Genomic DNA, 19,037 nt, shown 5'->3' on the forward strand with positions numbered 1-19,037 from the left:
CCTGCGCCTCCTCCTCCTCCTGCGCCTCCTCCTCCTGCACCTCCTCCTCCTGCGCCTCCTCCTCCTCCTGCGTCTCCTGCACCTCCTCTTCCTCCTCCTCCTGCGCCTCCTCCTCCTCCTGTGCCTCCTCCTCCTCCTGCACCTCCTCCTCCTCCTCCTCCTGCACCTCCTCCTCCTGCTCCTGCACCTCCTCCTCCTGCTCCTCCTCCTACTGCGCCTCCTCCTCCTCCTGCTCCTCCTCCTACTGCGCCTCCTCCTCCTCCTACGCCTCCTCCTCCTACGCCTCCTCCTCCTGTGCCTCCTCCTCCTGCACCTCCTCCTCCTCCTGCGCCACCTCCTCCTCCTCCTCCTGCGCCACCTCCTCCTCCTGCACCTCCTCCTCCTCCTGCGTTCCTCCTCCTCCTGCGCCTCCTCCTCCTCCTGCACCACCTCCTCCTCCTCCTGCACCTCCTACTCTTCCTGCGCCTCCTCCTCCTGCACCTCCTCCTCCTCCTGCGCCTCCTCCTCCTCCTGCGTCTCCTCCTCCTCCTGCACCTCTTCCTCCTCCTGCACCTCCTCTTCATCCTGCACCTCCTCCTCCTGCACCTCCTCCTCCTCCTGCACCTCCTCCTCCTCCTGCGCCACCTCCTCCTCCTGCACCTCCTCCTCCTCCTGCGCCTCCTCCTCCTGCGTTCCTCCTCCTCCTGCGTTCCTCCTCCTCCTGCGCCTCCTCCTCCTCCTGCGCCTCCTCCTCCTCCTGCACCACCTCCTCCTCCTCCTGCACCGCCTCCTCCTCCTGCGCCTCCTCCTCCTGCACCTCCTCCTCCTGCGCCTCCTCCTCCTCCTCCTGCACCTCCTCCTCCTCCTGCACCTCCTCCTCCTCCTGCACCTCCTCCTCCTCCTGCGCCTCCTCCTCCTCCTGCGCCTCCTCCTCCTCCTGCACCTCCTCCTCGTCCTGCACCACCTCCTCCTCCTGCACCTCCTCCTCCTCCTGCGTTCCTCCTCCTCCTGCACCACCTCCTACTCCTCCTGCACCGCCTCCTCCTCCTCCTCCTGCGCCTCCTCCTTCTCCTGCACCTCCTCCTGCGCCTCCTCCTCCTCCTGCGTCTCCTCCTCCTCCTGCACCTCTTCCTCCTCCTGCACCTCCTCTTCCTCCTGCGCCACCTCCTCCTCCTGCACCTCCTCCTCCTCCTGCGCCTCCTCCTCCTGCGCCTCCTCCTCCTGCATTCCTCCTCCTCCTGCGCCTCCTCCTCCTCCTGCGCCTCCTCCTCCTCCTGCGCCTCCTCCTTCTCCAGCGCCTCCTCCTCCTCCTGCACCACCTCCTCCTCCTCCTGCACCGCCTCCTCCTCCTCCTCCTGTGCCTCCTCCTCCTCCTGCACCTCCTCCTGCACCTCCTCCTCCTCCTGCGCCTCCTCCTCCGCCTCCTGCGCCTCCTCCTCCTTCTGCGCCTCCTGCACCTCCTCCTCCTGCACCTCCTCCTCCTTCTGCGCCTCCTCCTCCTGCATCTCCGCCTCCTCCTCCTACTGCGCCTCCTCCTCCTCCTGTGCCACCTCCTCCTCCTGCACCTCCTCCTCCTGCGCTTCCTCCTCCTCCTGCGCCTCCTCCTCCTCCTGCGCCTCCTCCTCCTCCTGCACCGCCTCCTCCTCCTGCGCCTCCTCCTCCTCCGCCTCCTCCTCCTGCACCTCCTCCTCCTCCTGCGCCTCCTCCTCCTCCTCCTGCGCCTCCTCCTCCTCCTGCACCTCCTCCTGCACCTCCTCCTCCTCCTGCGCCACCTCCTCCTCCTGCGCCTCCTCCTCCTCCTGCGCCTCCTCCTCCTCCTGCACCGCCTCCTCCTCCTGCGTCTCCTCCTCCTGCGCCTCCTCCTCCTCCTGCACCTCCTCCCCCTTCTGCGCCTCCTCCTCCTGCATCTCCGCCTCCTCCTGCGCCTCCTCCTCCTCCGGCGCCTCCTCCTCCTCCTGCGCCTTCTCCTCCTACGCCTCCTCCCCCTGCGCCTCCTCCTCCTCCTCCTGCACCTCCTCCTCCTGCACCTCCTCCTCGTCCTGCACCTCCTCCTCCTCCTGCGGCACCTCCTCCTCCTCCTGCACCTCCTCCTCCTCCTGCGCCTCCTCCTCCTCCTCCTCAGGTGGTACTGCTGGCTTGACCTCTAGCAGCTGTCCCCTCATAATGGCCAGGTTGTGCAGCATGCAGCAGACTACAACGATGATGGAGACCCATTGAGGAGAGTACTACAAGGTGCCACCAGAGCGGTCCAGGCACCGGAACCTTTGCTTAAGGATGCCTATGCACTGCTCGATGATGCATACACCCGGTGGCACAATGAGCGTCATTGTATGTATACTCTGGCTCTATTCTGGTGTTCCGTAGTGGAGCCAGCAGCCAAGTGTACAGGGGATATCCCTTGTCCCCAAGCAGCCAACCGCAATCCTGATTCGGGCCGGTGAAGACGGAGGGCACACTGGTCTGGCACAGAATGAATGAATCATGCTGCTTCCTCTCTTGCCCACTGCCTGTCTGCACGGTGCTGACGCCGACGCCTTCTCTTGCGTGCCCCCCGGCTTCTGAGCAACTGTACCAGGTGTCATCCTCCCAACACTCCTCCCATCCTCAGGGTGAACCCTGCCAAGCAGGTCTCTGCAGCCCACAGGACTCCACTAAAGAGTCAGACCTGAAAGTTGTACAAAAGTACAGGGGTATGTGCAAACTTCTGAGCAGCACTCAGCAGATTGAATGGAGCCAAAATAATTAATAAAACTATTAAAAGATAAATACAGTGGATACTGTAATTGTAAATAAAATCACTAATAATAAGAATATTAAAAGATAAATATAGTGGATGTTGTAATCTTAAATAAAATCACTAATAATTAATAAAACTATTAAAAAAAATACAGTGGATGCTGTAATTGTAAATAAAATCACTAATAATAAGAATATTAAAAGATGAATACAGTGGATGCTGTAATCTTAAATAAAATCACTAATAATTAAAACTATTAAAGATAAATACAGTGGATACTGTAATATTAAATATAATCACTAATAATTAATAAAACTATTAAAAGATAAATACAGTGGATGCTGTAATCTTAAATAAAAATACTAAAATTAATAAATCTATTTCCCGACTAAAGAGCCCCGATCATGGCAACACTCCAGCGGTGTCCCGTTCGAGCACCGACTTGAATACCTCGCGGGGGCACTGCTGGGAAAAGGCTTACCTTTTTAAAGCTGAAAATCTCAGTCCAGATGGCTTTTCAGCGGCCCGTACGCTGCAGAGCTCTCCTCTGGAAATTCTCCTTTACAGCGGCTTCACCGCGCCGTTTCCGGTGGAAGTGCACACCGCTCAAATCCCACCCCCCGCCATGCTGAATATCATCCGACTGCGGCGGCCGATCGATTTTATCAGTTGCCCGCCCAAACTCCGCAGTAGCTGTCCCTTCGGTGAATTTCGGCCTCCCTTTCTCTCCAGTAACAATTTAACTACTTCCATGATATGTGAAGGATGATTTAATATGAAGAAGAGCCTATTAGGGTAGCTCTGTCATTTGAGCACTTAATGTAAGAACATCTTCAGTTAGAATCCAGGCAAGGTTTACGCAACCTTCTAAAGAGGATGAATTGCACCATGTCATAGGATGTTCAGCGAAAATAGGAGAGTAGAGGGACTGAATAGTCCTTGCCATATTTTCTGTATATTCTGATACTTGATAGAATATTGGTAAGAAACACATTCAATAAGCATATCCATGCCTAATGGAGACCAATCTGATTAGTTAACCTTTTTATTCGGTATTCTCCTGTCATGTTTCCGGATTTTTAAAATAATTTCTCCACATGAAGGATTTGGAAAATGAGTAACTTTTCATGCTGCGTTTTTTAAAACAATGTATATTCTCATGGGCAGCTAGAAGAGGGATGATTAATATGCTACATGGCAGTTGTTTTTTCCATTGACTAAACAATAATGTCTAGATAATTTGGAGAACTTCTCTCGCCCATTGTGTCGGAAAACTCTATGATCCCTGTCTGTCTGTGAAGTGGGGGTTAAGAAGACAGACACAGACACTAAAAAGGCAGCCTGGTTTTCAGAATCCAGACACTGCACAGGCAGGCAGAAAGCAAAAGGCAGCGAAAGATGGGAAGTGAGCAGGTTCTGCTCTGCACTGTCGGACAGAATGCAGATGGGTTATTTTGTTTAAGTAAGGTGACCCATTATTCATTATTTTTATGTCATGACATGAAAATACATTTGTACCAATTGAACCCAAGTGAATCTGATCATTGAGGTCATGTCTGTTGCTCTACATGTTCGCTTTACTGCAGAATAAAACCGTTTAATAATTTGAAGTTTAATAAGTTTCATCTCATCTAAAGTTAATTCAGTCCACCTTCAGAAAGATTAAAGAAATAGACAAGTGAAAGACAAAGATCTGGTCCAGATCACAAGCAGGTTTTATTGTTACACCCCCATACCATGCTATCATACAAGTAGATATAGGATAGTGAGAGTCAACCCCCATGGATCAACTGTGAGGGATTATGGAGTGTCCTTCTCAAATTCGGCTGTCCTCAAAAATTCATCTTCATCCTCTGCCTGCTTCATGATGACATGCAAGCCGTGATTCTTATCAATGGATCCACCACAGACCAATAAGTGCAGACTGGGGTCAAGCCAAGACTGTGTCATCGCACCAATGCTCTTTTCAATCGTCTCCGCTGCAATGCTTCATCTCAGCCTTAACAAGCTCCCCGCTGGGGTGGAATTAACCTACAGGACAAGCAAGAAATTCTTCAAAGTCCGGTGCTTCCAGTCCAGATCCAAAGTAGCTCCAACCTCTGTCATTGAGTTACAATATGCAGATGGCACTTGCATTTGTGTACACTCGGAGTCCGAACTCAAAAGCATTGTTGACACCTTCACTGAAGCATACGAGAGTCGAAGCCTCGCATTAAATATCAGTAAGACAAAAGTCCTCTACCAAGCTGCCCCCACCACATAGTACTGCTCCCCATTCTCAAGATCCACGATGAGTCCTTGGAAAATGTGGACCACTTCCCATACCTTGGGAGCCTACTATCAGCAAGGGCAGACATTGATGACAAAGTCCAACACCGCCTTCAGTGTGCCCGTGCAGCATTCGGCCACCTGAGGAAAAGAGTGTTCGAAGACCAGGATCTCAAATCCGGCACCAAGCTCATGGTCTACAGAGCAGTAGTGATACTCGCCGTCCTGTATGTTTCAGAGACATGGACTATGTACAGTAGGCACCTCAAAGTACTGGAGAAGTACCACCAACGCTGCCTCTGCAAAATCCTGCAAATTCATTGACAGGATAGGCGCACCAATGTCAGCGTTCTTTCTCAGGCCAACATCCTCAGCATCGAGGCATTGACCATGTTCAAGAAGCTCCGGTGGGCATGCCACATAGTCCGCAGGCCTGATGCTAGACTCCCAAAACAAGCACTCTACTCCATGCTATGTCATGGTAGGCGAGCCCCAGAAGTGCAGAGAAAATGCTTCAAGGATACCTTCAAAGCCTCCTTGAAACCGACTCTTGGGAATCCCTGGACCAAGACCGTTCAAAGTGGAAGAGGAACATCTGAGAAGGCACCGAACACTTCAAGGTTCTGTGCCGGGAGCACATGGAAGCCAAGTACAAAAGGCGGAAGGAGCAAACAACAAATCAAACACCCCACCCACCCGTCTCTCCAACCACCATCTGCCCCACGTGCGCCAGAGACTGTAGATCCCGCATTGGTCTCATCAGTCATCTTAGAACTTATCTTAGTGTGGAAGCAATTCATCCTCGACTCCGGAGGACTGCCTAAGACGAAAAAGAAAGGCAAGATACACAAACCACTTACAGCAGCTATAGATACCACTGAACAGAGGAGGTGTCTATGGCATTTATAACAATTGGTGGCAGCTACCTGGGATACTGAGTTACACAGATGATGAAGATGAGTCAAAAATTTAACAGTGAACGTGACAAACAATAATGTCAACCAGTTTAAAAGAGGCAGAAATTGATGGAAATGTACCCTGCCATGCAACATTCGGAACTGTAACTGGTTGAAAGAGGTCTGAGGCACAAAGCACAGAGGTTGCAGGTATCATGGGTATCTTTCCATGCAGTACATACAGTACATGGGGGGAGGGGGTTCGGCAGTCATGATGGTATGATTGATGATGAATGATTGGTCATCAAGATTGAACTGTAGGGCTCGCAATATACAGTTTGGTCAAGACTTCCTCTGACAATCTATTGGCTTTGTTGATTGCCATGTTGCATTGGTTGAACAAGTCGAGCATCGAGTTTACTAAGTCTTTTAGATATCTTTCAACTAAATCCTTAACGAGTTCAACATGATTAGTGGAGTATGTATTTCATTCATTTTTCCTTCAATGTGCACTACTTGTTTAAAATCCAACCAAATTATATGAACCAACAATAGTAACCTTTCAATCAAATACCATTACAATAGATGCTGCAACCTTAATATTGAATGCCTAATTGCCTCAATAAAATTGGTAATGATTTGTGTCAAACCAAGCTACAGCAAGCTGATGATGATCGTTCTTCAGGCCCTGAAAAATGAACTGATTAGATTGTTTTGCTCACATGGCAGTAGTCCAAGAAGGTGTCCTTTTTGCTCTCTGGAAGCAATTTAAAAAAAAAGCTAATTGTAGTTTAAGTACTTCCTTTTACTTTATATCCAATGTTTAAACTTGCTCAAATTTCTTCTGAGGGTCATAACTATGCTTTGGTGCAACTATGGCACATAAGGGATGTAGATTTTGCAGCCCAGACATGCACTTGTGCTGAAACTAATACTAGAATCATGGGAGGAACTAAGCTTCCTATGTGACTTAATTGTTCTTCATGAAACAAATTTATGGCATAATTTAAACAATAATCAGTATCAGCAGTTCAACATAAAACAAATTCTATTTAGAATAGACTGTTGTCATTTTCTAACGGGAATTTTTTCTTTGCTTTTAAGACTTGGCTTTGGGTGTCTGGGCCTCTCTGTCTTTATTGTGCAGAAAGGCTGTACAGATACATTCGGAGCAACAAACCAGTCACCATTGTCTCTGTGAATTCTCATCCCTGTGATGTGATAGAGATACGAATGGTGAAAGAAAACTTCAGAGCAAGGCCTGGTCAGGTAAGTTCAAATAAAAGTTAGCCTAGATTATTAAATACTTGTCATTATTAGAGTGACTAGGGAAAAAAATAAGTGTGCCATTGTATACTTACTTTAAAAGTAAAGGTCATAATTTCTAATAGTTGTCTGTCTCTCTCAAGAATACATTGATTGCATTACAGCAAATTGTGTTAGTGTGTGAGTGTGAGCTCCTTTGGCTACCTGCATCTCTCTCTCCTGAATTTAGTCAATTTATCATCCTCTGTTTTTAAGAGGAACATGTAGGGTTTTGACTTGCCAGGAGGTTACAGTCAAATAAACACTAAACAGTAAGGCAAACTAATGCTCATTGAAATCCATAAAACTTGCATTATACAACTCTCCCTAAGAGTAGGAATACACCCCATTTATCAGCACACCTGTCCACATCATTGACACTGGAAAGCTATACTTGTAGGTTGTCTTAATTGATAAACTAAACAAAATTAAGATCAGAATTTTGTCTTCAGATCGCTATGTGACATACTCCTGACTGTATTTACTCACTGGCGTTCTTGTTTAATATATTCATGGCAGCAGGATTTCGGCAGAAAATATTCAGTGAGGTTCAAAGCAGCATCAGTGATATTACAGAAGTTGCAAATAGAATTGAAGGCAAGGAGTAGCACAAACAAAAAGCAATTTTATAAAAACAGGAATTCATCATTTTTGGTTCAGTGAAGAAGGCACCAAGATCAGGATGACTGGTTCCTCCACAGCCCCTCACAAACACTTCTGTTACTGGAATGATAATGGGAAGGGCCTATAATTTGACCGACGTGTACCTGGAATCCTCAGACTCTGAGAAAGGAAATTTGAGGGTTGTAATGACATTTGGGGGGACAGACACGATTATTTCTGCCATTATCAGAGGGCCGAAGCCCGAGTCTGTTTATACGTCTGTAGGGGATGTGAGAGGAAAAGGCACAATGGGAGTGCGGATTGAAAAGTCAGGCATAGAGGTCTGATTCGTCATATTCCCAATTTGTTTGTTATTAATTTACCTCACAAATAAAGACAAATATAGATAGAAAGTGTGGGGGTATGGAGAGAATTCAAGATGTACAGGAAAAAGAAAATGAATGAGTTTTGCAGAAATAAGGAAAAAGGATGAGAAAGAGTAAGACAGATATACAGACAACAATAGTGTGTGAAAGTCATAGAGGAGAGGGAAATATGAAGCTTGAAAGACAAAGGCAGAAAAGGAGACAAAGAACTGAGAATTGGAGACAAATGAGAAAGTTATAGGATGAAATATTGGTTCAGAGGAAACCGGGAGATGAGCAGAGACAAAGTTAGGCTTGTATTCCCTTGAGTATAGAAGATCGACTATAGAAGGGATGATCTAATTGAGATGTTTAATATGATTAAAGGAGATGATTGGATAGATCAAGAGAAACCATTTCCTTTGGTTGGGTAGTGAAGATCAAGGGGGCATAACCTTAAATTTAGAGCTAGGCCGTTCAGGGATGATGTCAGAAAGCACTTCTTCACACAGAGAGTAGTGGAAATCTAGAACTCTCTCTCCTGAAAAGCCGTTGAGGCCAGGTCAATAAAAAATGTCAAAACTGAGTTTGATAATTTTTTTTAGGCAAGGATATCAAGGATTATGGAACCAAGGAAGCTAGATAGAATTGAGTTGCAGAGCAGCCATGGTCTAATTGAATGGAGGAACAGGCTCAAGGGGCTGATTGCCCTACTCCTGTTCTTATGTTCCCAATAAACAGAAAATAGCTATTTTTGGATTCACTAATTCCTTTCTCCTCTCTTTCCCCATATTTCACGTAGTACATTCTCCTGCACTGTCCGAATGTGTCAGCATTTGAGAGCCATCCCTTTACTCTCACAAAGGTAAGTCCATTCATTCTTGTTAGGCTTTTAAAAGTGAGACATTGAAGAAAATTCTTACATTTAAAAAGCTAAAGATGCATATCACTTACAGACTGCACAGGCCTTGGTTTTCAGATATTTAGGAACTAGAGTATTTTGGTTACAAATTGCACATCCATGGTGAAAACTTGGCAGCAGTTTTGAGGATGTTCTAAATTAAATCAACGTTTGGCTCGCTAAGCTGATTTCAGTTCCAAGAGTGCTGTGTGACAAGGCTAAAATTAAATTTAAATGAATGCTGCTAATTTGAAGCATTTTTTGGAGCCTGTAAACGTAATCATATGTCTCTTTCTTGTTAATATATAGTTGTGATGTTTTGATACCATTCACAGTGGGAAATATAAAAATGATTAAATACTGATTTTGAAAGCTTTGAATGTTCAGAACAAGGCTAAATAATGCATTACAATATTTAGCTCAATTTCAAGCTTTTCATATTTTAACTAAAAGTACTGGAATTTGGACAGAATTATAAATGTTATTAGTTCAAAAAAGGCCATTGCAGTCTACAAAATTTCAGCCGAGGATCTCCTGCAATAACTTCGGCAGGGACTTTGGAAAAACAATGTCAATGGCCATTTACATAATTTCTCCAGGGGTTCCATTTTCATCATAGGCAGTCCCTCGAAATCGAGGAAGACTTGCTTCCACTCTAAAAATGAGTTCTCAGGTGACTGTACAATTCAATATGGGAATTTTGGGGCCCAAGTTTCCACACGATAAAAAACGGGCGCCCCTCCGAGCTGGGCGGCCGTTTTTCGCGCCTAAAACGGTACCGGAAAAAATACGCGCGATTCTGGAGTGCCCTGCAGCTCCTTGTCTGTTTGGCGCGGCGCCCAGGGGGGCGGAGCCTACACTCGCGCCGATTTTTTAAGTGGGAGGGGGCGGGTACCATTTAAATGAGTTTTTTTCCTGCCGGCAACGCTGCGCGTGCGCGTTGGAGCGTTCGCACAGTGTGAAGGAAACATTGGCACTCGGCCATTTTTGTAGTTCTTTGTAGCTGTTTAATTTTTGAACATTTTTTAATAAAAGCACATTGCCATCAGCACATCAGCACTGAGAAGGCTGCAGGAAGCCTCAGAAAGTTGAGGCAGCCGTTTCTCTCCCCCTCCCCGCCCGCCGTCGGGAACAAACGGCTGCCTCCTTCCCCCCCCCCCACCCCCCCCCGCGGGAACGAACGCCTTTCTCCTCCCCCACCCCCCCCGCGGGAACGAACGGCTTTCTCTTCCCCCCCCTCCCCCGCGGGAACGAACGGCTTTCTCCTTCTCCTCCCCCCCCCCCCCCCCCACCCCACGGGAACGAACCGCCTGCAGCATTCTCCCAGGCTGAAGCACTTTCACACAGGTAGGAAGATGGTTTATTTAATCTTTTCTTTGCTTATAAATGTTTATTCAGGTTGAATTTATTTGTATAATATTTGTATAAGTATAAAAAAGGATTTATTATAGAATTTAATGACTTCCCTTCCCCCCCTCCCCCCCCCCCACCTCGTTCTGGACGCCTAATTTGTAACCTGCACCTGATTTTTTAATGTGTAGAACAGGTTTTTTCAGTTCTACAAAAATCTTCACTTGCTCCATTCTAAGTTAGTTTGGAGTACGTTTTCACTGTGGAAACTTTGAAATCAGGTGTCAGTGGCCGGACACGCCCCCTTTTGAAGAAAAAATTCTGTTCCAAAGTGGAACTGTTCTACCTGACTAGAACTGCAGAAAAAAAAATGTGGAGAATTGCGATTTCTAAGATAGTCCGTTCTCCACCAGTTGCTCCTAAAAATCAGGTGCAAATCATGTGGAAACTTGGGCCCATAGTCTCTGTCATAGGTGGGACAGAAAGTGGTTGAAGGAAAGGGTGTGTGGTAGTCTGGTTTTCCACACGCTCCTTCCGCTGCCTGTGCTGGTTTTCTGCATGCTCTTGGCGATGAGACTCGAGGTGCTCAGTGCCCTCCTGGATGCTCTTCCTCCACATAGGGTGGCCTTGGGCCAGGGATTCCCAGGTGCCAGTGGGGATGTTGCACTTTATCAAGGAAGCTTTGAGGGTGTCCTTGAAACGTTTCCCCCTGCCCACCTGGGGCTCGCTTGCCATGTAAGAGTTCCGAGTAGCACTCTTGCTTTGGGAGTCTTGTGTCCGGCATGCGGACGATGTGGTCCATCCAACGGAGCTGGTCGAGCGTGGTCAGTGCTTCGATGCTGGGGATGTTGGCCTGATCGAGAACACTGACATTGGTGCGTCCATCCTCCCAGTGGATTTGCAGGATCTTGCGAAGGCAGCGCTGGTGGTACTTCTCCAACGCTTTGAGGTGTCTACTCTATATGGTCCACGTCTCTGAGCCATATAGGAGGGCGGGTATCACTACTGTGCTGCAGACCATAAGCTTGGTGCCAGATTTGAGGTCCTGGTCTTCAAATAGTCTCTTCCTCAGGCGACCAAAGGCTGCGCTGGCACACTGGAGGCAGTGTTTGACCTCATCATCGATGTCTGTCCTTGCTGATAATAGGCTCCCGAGGTATGGAAAATGATCCATGTTTCCAAGGCCATGCCGTGGATCTTGATGACTGGGGGGGAGTGCTGTGAGGCGGGGTCAGGTTGGTGGAGAACCTTTGTTTTACAGATGTTTAGTGTAAGGCCCATGCTTTCGTACACCACGGTGAAGATGTTGACAATGGTTTGGAGTTCGGCCTCTGCATGTGCACAGATGCCAGAGGATGGGACGATCTTGGATCCAGCCTGGAGGTGACGAAGGTTGAACAGGTTCCCATTGGTTCTATAGTTTAGTTCCACTCCAGCGGGGAGCTTGTTGAGAGTGAGATGGAGCATTGCAGTGAGGAAGATCGAGAAGAGCGTTGGCGCGGTGACGCAACCCTGCTTGACCCCGGTCCAGATGTGAATTGAGTCTTTGGTGGATCCGTTGGTCAGGATCACGGCTTGCATGTTGTCGTGGAGCAGGCGGTGGATGGTGACAAACTTTTGGGGACAGCCGACACAGAGGAGGACGCTCCATCGTCCTTCACGGTTGACAGTGTCAAAGTTCCACTGAAGGTACAGCAGGAGATTGGGAGAACGCTTACGTAAATTCTACCCTATGTCACTACATATTAAAAGTTATGCATGGGTACGTCTATAGTTTGCCGAAGTACAGCAAAGTTATTATCCCTGACGCTAAGTTGGTCTTGTTTTAAGAAACATGTTTTGAAGATAAAAGCAAGTTTTTTTTCTAAAATACAGCTTACACAAGGTTAAAATTGGTTACTGCTATCTTTTTCTGCTGGCTGGAAAGAAAACACATCCCAGATTAGGTGATGTACACACTGGCTTACAAGCTAAAAATGATGCATAATTTAGGAAGGCTTTGATAGGCAGGGTTGATTACTGCCATTGTCCTTGAGTCTTGTGAACATCATGTGACTGGCTAACGCACTCTCAATGCAACAGCTCTACAACTATTTTTAGTAAAACTATAAATCAAGTGTCCCCCTTAAAAGCGGGCACTAAAACCGACAGATTCACAAATTAAACTTTGGACGTTAAACAAAAAAACTTTTAGCCATTGTCCTTGGAATTGAACAATAAGTCAAACCATTGTATTCAGTTACAGACATCTTGTGGGGCAGTTCACTTGGCAGCTGTATTCGTATAGACAAATGCCATTTTGAATCCTTTGAATGCTCGACGAGCTAAATGTAAGAATGAGAAATACAATTTTCATATCCTTTATTCTGGGATATCTTCAAAGGAATTTGAAGTACTATTTTGGGCAATATTTCATGAAGTAGAAATCAGTCTGAAGCCAGCTAGTCAAAAGGTTCTGTGGTAGCAGATAGCATCGTAACATGCAAGTGATAGAAACATAGAAAATAGGAGCAGTAGTCGGCTATTCGGCACTATGAGTCTGCACCGACATTCAATATGATCATGGCTGATCCTCTATCTCAACACCATATTCCCGCTTTTTCCCTATACCCCTTAATGCCTTTTGTTTCCAGAAATCTATCTATCTCCCTCTTAATTGGGAAAGCGGGTTGTGTAGAGGACACAGAGAGGCTGCAAAGAGATTTAGATAGGTTAAACGAATAGGCTAAGGTTTGGCAGATGGAATACAATGTCTGAAAGTGTGAGGTCATCCACCTTGGAAAAAAAACACAGTAAAAGGGAATATTATTTGAATGGGGAGAAATTACAACATGCTGCGGTGCAGAGGGACTTGGGGGTCCTTGCGCATGAATCCCAAAAAGTTAGTTTGCAGGTGCAGCAGGGAATCAGGAAGGCGAATGCAATGTTGGCCTTCATTGCGAGAGGGATGAAGTACAAAAGCAGGGAGGTCCTTCTGCAACTGTATAGGGTATTGGTGAGGCCGCACCTGGAGTACTGCGTGCAGTTTTGGTCACCTTACTTGAGGAAGGATATACTAGCTTTGGAGGGGGTACAGAGACGATTCACTAGGCTGATTCTGGAGATGAGGGGGTTACCTTTTGATAATAGATTGAGTAGACTGGGTCTTTACTCGTTGGAGTTCAGAAGGATGAGGGGTGATCTTATAGAAACATTTAAAATAATGAAAGGGATAGACAAGATAGAGGCAGAGAGGTTGTTTCCACTGGTCGGGGAGACTAGAACTAGGGGGCACAGCCTCAAAATAAGGGGGAGCCAATTTAAAACCGAGTTGAGAAGGAATTTCTTCTCCCAGAGGGTTGTGAATCTGTGGAATTCTCTGCCCAAGGAAGCAGTTGAGGCTAGATCATTGAATGTATTCAAGTCACGGATAGATAGATTTTTAACCAATAAGGGAATTAAGGGTTACGGGGAGAGGACGGGTAAGTGGAGCTGAGTCCATGGCCAGATCAGCCATGATCTTGTTGAATGGCGGAGCAGGCTCGAGGGGCTAGATGGCCTACTCCTGTTCCTAATTCTTATGTTCTTATGTTCTTAAATATATTCAGTGACTTGGCCTCCACAGCCTTCTGTGGTAGAGAATTCCACAGGTTCACCACCCTCTGAGTAAAAAAAATTTCTCCTCATCTCGGTCCTAAATTTCCAACCCGTATCCTGAGACTGTGACCCCTTGTTCTAGACTTCCTGCCAGGGGAAACATCTTCCCCGCATCCAATCTTTCCAACCCAGTCAGAATGTTTTACGTTTCAATGAGAATCCCTCTCATTCTTCTAAACTCGAGTGAATACTGGCCTAGTCGACCCAATCTCTCCTCATACGACAGTCCCACCATCCCAGGAATCAGTCTGGTGAACCTTCGCTGTACTCCCTCTTTGGCAAGTATATCCTTTCTTAGGTAAGGAGACCAAAGCTGCATACAATACTCCACGTGTGGTCTCACCAAGGCCCTGTATAACTGTAGTAAGACATCCTTGCTCCTGTACTCAAATCCTCTTGCAATGAAGGCCATTTGCCTTCCTTACTGCTTGCTGCACCTGCATGTTTGCTTTCAATGACTGGTGTACGAGGACACCCACGTCCCTCTGTACATCGACACTTCCCAAGTCATCACCATTTAAATAATACTTTGTCCTTATGTTTTTCCTACCAAAGTCGATAACTTCACATTTATCCACATTATACTGCATCTGCCATGTATTTGCCCACTCACTCAACCTATCTAACTCGCCTTGCAGCATCTTTGCATCCTCCTCACAACTCACAATCCCACCTAGTTTTGTGTCATCAGCAAACTTGGAAATATTACATTTGGTTCCCTCATTTATATATATTGTGAATAGCTGGGGCCCAAGCACTGATCCCTGTAGTACCCCACTAGTCACTGCCCGCCACCCCGAAAAAGACCGTTTATTCCTATTCTCTGTTTCCTGTCAGTTAACCAATTTTCAATCCATGCCAGTATATTACCCCCAATCCTATGTGCTTTAATTTTGCACATTAACCTCTTATGTGGGACTTTTATCAAAGGCCTTCTGAAAATCCAAAAACACTACATCCACTAGTTCTCCGTTATCTATTCTATAAGTTACATCCTCAAAAAACTCCAATAAGTTTGTCAAACATGATTTTCCTTTCATAAATCCATGTTGACTTTGTTTAATCCCATTGATATTATCTCAGTGTGCCATTATCATATCCTTTATAATAGACTCGAGCATTTTCCCTAGTACTGATGTCAGACTAACCGGTCTGTAGTTCCCCGTTTCCTCTCTCACTCCTTTTTTAAATAATCGGGTTACATTTGCCACCCTCCAATCTGCCGGAACTGTTCAATAATCTATAGAACTTTGGAAGATGACAACCAAGGCATCTATTATTTCTATGGCTACCTCTTTTAGTACTCTGGGATGTAAATCACCAGGCCCTGGGGATTTATCGGCCTTCAGTCCCATTAGTTTCTCCAGCACTATTTTCTTACTAATTATCATTTCCTTTAATCCCTCTTGCTCACTAGGCCCTTGGTTCCCGAGCATTTCTGGGACGTTATTTGTGTCCTCTTCTGTGAAGACAGAACCGAAGCATTTATTTCATTGTTCTGCCATTTCCTTGTTCCCCATTACAAATTCTCCCATTTCTGTCTGTAAAGGACTTACATTTGTCTTCACTAATCTTTTTCGTTTTACATGCTTACAGAAACTTTTGCAGGTGGTTTTTATGTTCCTTGCAAGTTTACTCTCATAGTCTATTTTCCTCTATTAATCAATTTCTTGGTCCTTTTTTGCTGAATTCTAAACTGCTCCCATCCTCAGGTTTGCTACTTTTTCTGGCAACTTTGTATAACTCCTCTTTAGATCTAATACTATCCTTAATTTATTTTGTTAGCCATGGTTGGGCCACTTTTCCTTTTGTGTTTTTACGCCAGAAAGGAAGGGTGCAATTCTTGCGTTCGTTGCTTAAACATTAGCCACCGTCATGCCTTTGAATGAATCTTTCCAATCTATCATAGCCAATTCATTCCTTTGTAGTTTCCTTTGTTTAGATTTAGGACCCTAGTTTCAGATTGAACTATTTCACTTTCCATCTTAATAAGAAATTCAATCATGTTATGGTCACTCTTCCCTAAAGGACCCCACACAACAAGATTGTTAATTAACCCCTTCTCATTACACAATACCCAACCTAGGATAACCTGTTCCCTAGTAGGCTCCTCAACATACTGGTCTAAAAAACACTCTAGGAATTCATCTGCCACAGTATTATTACAAATTTGGTTTGGCCAGTCTATATGTGGATTAAAGTCATCTACGATTACTGTAGTACCCTTGCTACATGCATCTCTAATTTCCTGTTTGATGCCATCCCCTGCACTATCACTACTGTTTGGAGGCTTATACACAACTCCCACCAATGTTTTCTGCCCCTTGGTGCTCCTTAGCTCCATCCAGACTGATTCTACATCTTAATTTTCTGAGCCAATATCCTTTCTCATTATTGCTCTGATTTCATCCTTTACTAACAACGTCACACCACCCCCTCTTCCTTTTTGCCTGTCCTTCCTAAATATCAAATATCTTTGGATATTCAGTTCCCAACCCTGGTCACCCTACCCCAACCATGTCTCCGTAATTGCAACTATATCATAGCTGTTTACATCTATTTGCACTGCTAATTCATCTACCTTATTACAGATGCTTTGTGCATTCAGATACAATGCTTTTAAATTTGTCTTTTTAACATTATTAAACATCTTAACATTATTTTGTACCATAGCGCTATTTGTCTTATTGCTATTTGTTCTTACCTGGACCCTATTTGCTAGTGCACTCTTTTCTTTTATGCTTTGTCCCTTCCTGACATAATCTGGTTATTCTTACCACAATCACTTTCCTGCATTGCTTCCTTTTCTTTTCTCTTTAGCATTCTAGACTGCTCTCTACTGCGACCATCCTCCACCCGCACCTCCCCCCGCCCCCCCACCCCCCTTATTTAGTTTAAAGCCCTATCTACCTCGCTAGTTAGTTGGTTTGCTAGAACTCTGGTCCCAGCATAGTTCATGTGTAGTCCACGGAACAGCTCTTTCTTTCCCGAGTATTGGTGTGAGATGAGGAGAAACTTCTTCACCCAGAGAGTGGTGAACCTGTGGAATTCTCTATCACAGAAAGTAGTTGAGGCCAATTCACTAAATATATTCAAAAGGGAGTTAGATGAAGTCCTTACTACTCGGGGGATCAAGGGGTATGACGAGAAAGCAGGAAGGGGGTACTGAAGTTGCATGTTCAGCCATGAACTCATTGGATGGCGGTGCAGACTAGAAGGGCTGAATGGCCTACTCCTGCACCTATTTTCTATGTTTCTATGCCCCACGAATCAAAACCCACTTCTTCCACACCAACCTCTGAGCCACGCGTTCATTTCCCTGATTCTATTGACCCGATGCCAATTTGTTCGTGGCTCAGATAATAATGCAGAGATTATTATCATTGTGGTTATGCTTTTCAATTTAGTCCCTAGCTGTTCAGACTCTCTCAGCAGAACCTCTTTCTTAGTCCTAACTATATCATCGGTACCTGGTGTGCCACAACAACTGGATCCTCCCCCTCCCACTCCAATTTCTTCAGCGGTCAATATTATGGGGGTTTGTACAAGAGCAGCACCTTTGTTTTGATTTTGAAGAGGATAGTGAAGTTTGTATCTACTGTTTGTATTCAGCATTGTTCATTAATCTATTTTAATGGTCAATAAATTTATCTAGTGATTTATAGCCTAGATCTGACAAAAGTTTTTATTTGTCCATCTAAATACAAACACATCATGTGATAATACGTGATATATTTCAGTACAGTGGAAGGAGCTGTTTGTTCATTTCTTGGATCTTACTACATTTAAATAGATATTGACGAGGTCTTGGATGTTTCTGACCCTCGTATCATGTTAAACTTTACTGTTCTGTGGTCACTTTCCAAGAGAATCACTGCCTTTTACATAAGAACATAAGAATTAGGATAAGATCACCTCTCATTCTTCTGAATTCCAATGAGTAGAGACCCAAACTCAACCTTTCCTCAAAAGTCAACCCCCTCATCTCCGGAATCAACCTAGTGAAACTTCTCTGAACTGCCTCCAAAGCAAGTATATCTTTTTGTAAATATGGAAAGCAAAACTGCACACAATGGCCCCAAGTTTCCACACGATAAAAAACGGGCGCCCCTCCGAGCTGGGCGCCCGTTTCTCGCGCCGAAAACGGCGCCGGAAAAAAAGCACACGATTCTGGAGCGCCCTGCAGCTCCATGTCTGCTTGGCGTGGCGCCCAAGGGGGCGGAGCCTACCACTCGCGCCGATTTTGTAAGTGGGAGGGGGCGGGTACCATTTAAATTAGTTTTTTTCCTGCCGGCAACCCTGCGTGTGCGCGTTGGAGCGTTCGCGCACACGCAGTGTGAAGGAAACATTGGCACTCGGCCATTTTTGTAGTTCTTTGTAGCTGTTTAATTTTTGAACATTTTTTAATAAAAGCACATTACCATCAGCACATCAGCACTGAGGCTTCTTGCAGCAGTGAGAAGGCTGCAGGAAGCCTCAAAGTTGAGGCAGTCGTTTCCCAACGGCCTCCCCTTCCCCCCCCGCCGTCGGGAATGGCTGCTGAACTTGTGAGGCTTCCTGCAGCCTTCTCACTGTCTCCTTCCCCTCCCCCCGTGGGAACGAACGGCTTCCTCCTCCCCCCCCCCCCCCCCGCGGGAACGAACGGCTGCCTCCTTCCCCCCCCGCCGTCGGGAACGAACGGCCTTCTCCTCCCCCCCCCCCGTGGGAACAAACGGCTGCCTCCTCCCCCCCCCCGCCGTCGGGAATGAACGGCCTTCTCCTCCCCCCCCCCCGCGGGAACGAACGGCCTTCTCCTCCCCCCCCCCCGCGGGAACGAACGGCTGCCTCCTCCCCCCCCCCCCCCCCCGCCGTCGGGAATGAACGGCCTTCTCCTCCCCCCCCCCCGCGGGAACGAACGGCCTTCTCCTCCCCCCCCCCCGCGGGAACGAACGGCTGCCTCCTCCCCCCCCCCCCCCCCCCGCCGTCGGGAATGAACGGCTTCCTCCTCCCCCCCCCCG

The 19,037-nt window shown here is 46.5% G+C and overlaps 1 protein-coding gene across 1 annotated transcript in view; it reads left to right on the forward strand.

The window, feature by feature from the left end:
- Window positions 1-19,037, forward strand: part of LOC139274783 (NADPH oxidase 4) — a 242,819-nt gene that overhangs the window by 112,245 nt on the left and 111,537 nt on the right. The window contains exons 10-11 of the mRNA XM_070891470.1: window positions 6,985-7,149; window positions 8,956-9,018. Coding sequence (XP_070747571.1) covers window positions 6,985-7,149; window positions 8,956-9,018 — 228 coding nt within the window. The remainder of the gene's footprint in view (window positions 1-6,984; window positions 7,150-8,955; window positions 9,019-19,037) is intronic.

Source organism: Pristiophorus japonicus, chromosome 10 (genome assembly GCF_044704955.1).
Source record: "Pristiophorus japonicus isolate sPriJap1 chromosome 10, sPriJap1.hap1, whole genome shotgun sequence".
NCBI lineage: Eukaryota > Metazoa > Chordata > Chondrichthyes > Pristiophoridae > Pristiophorus > Pristiophorus japonicus.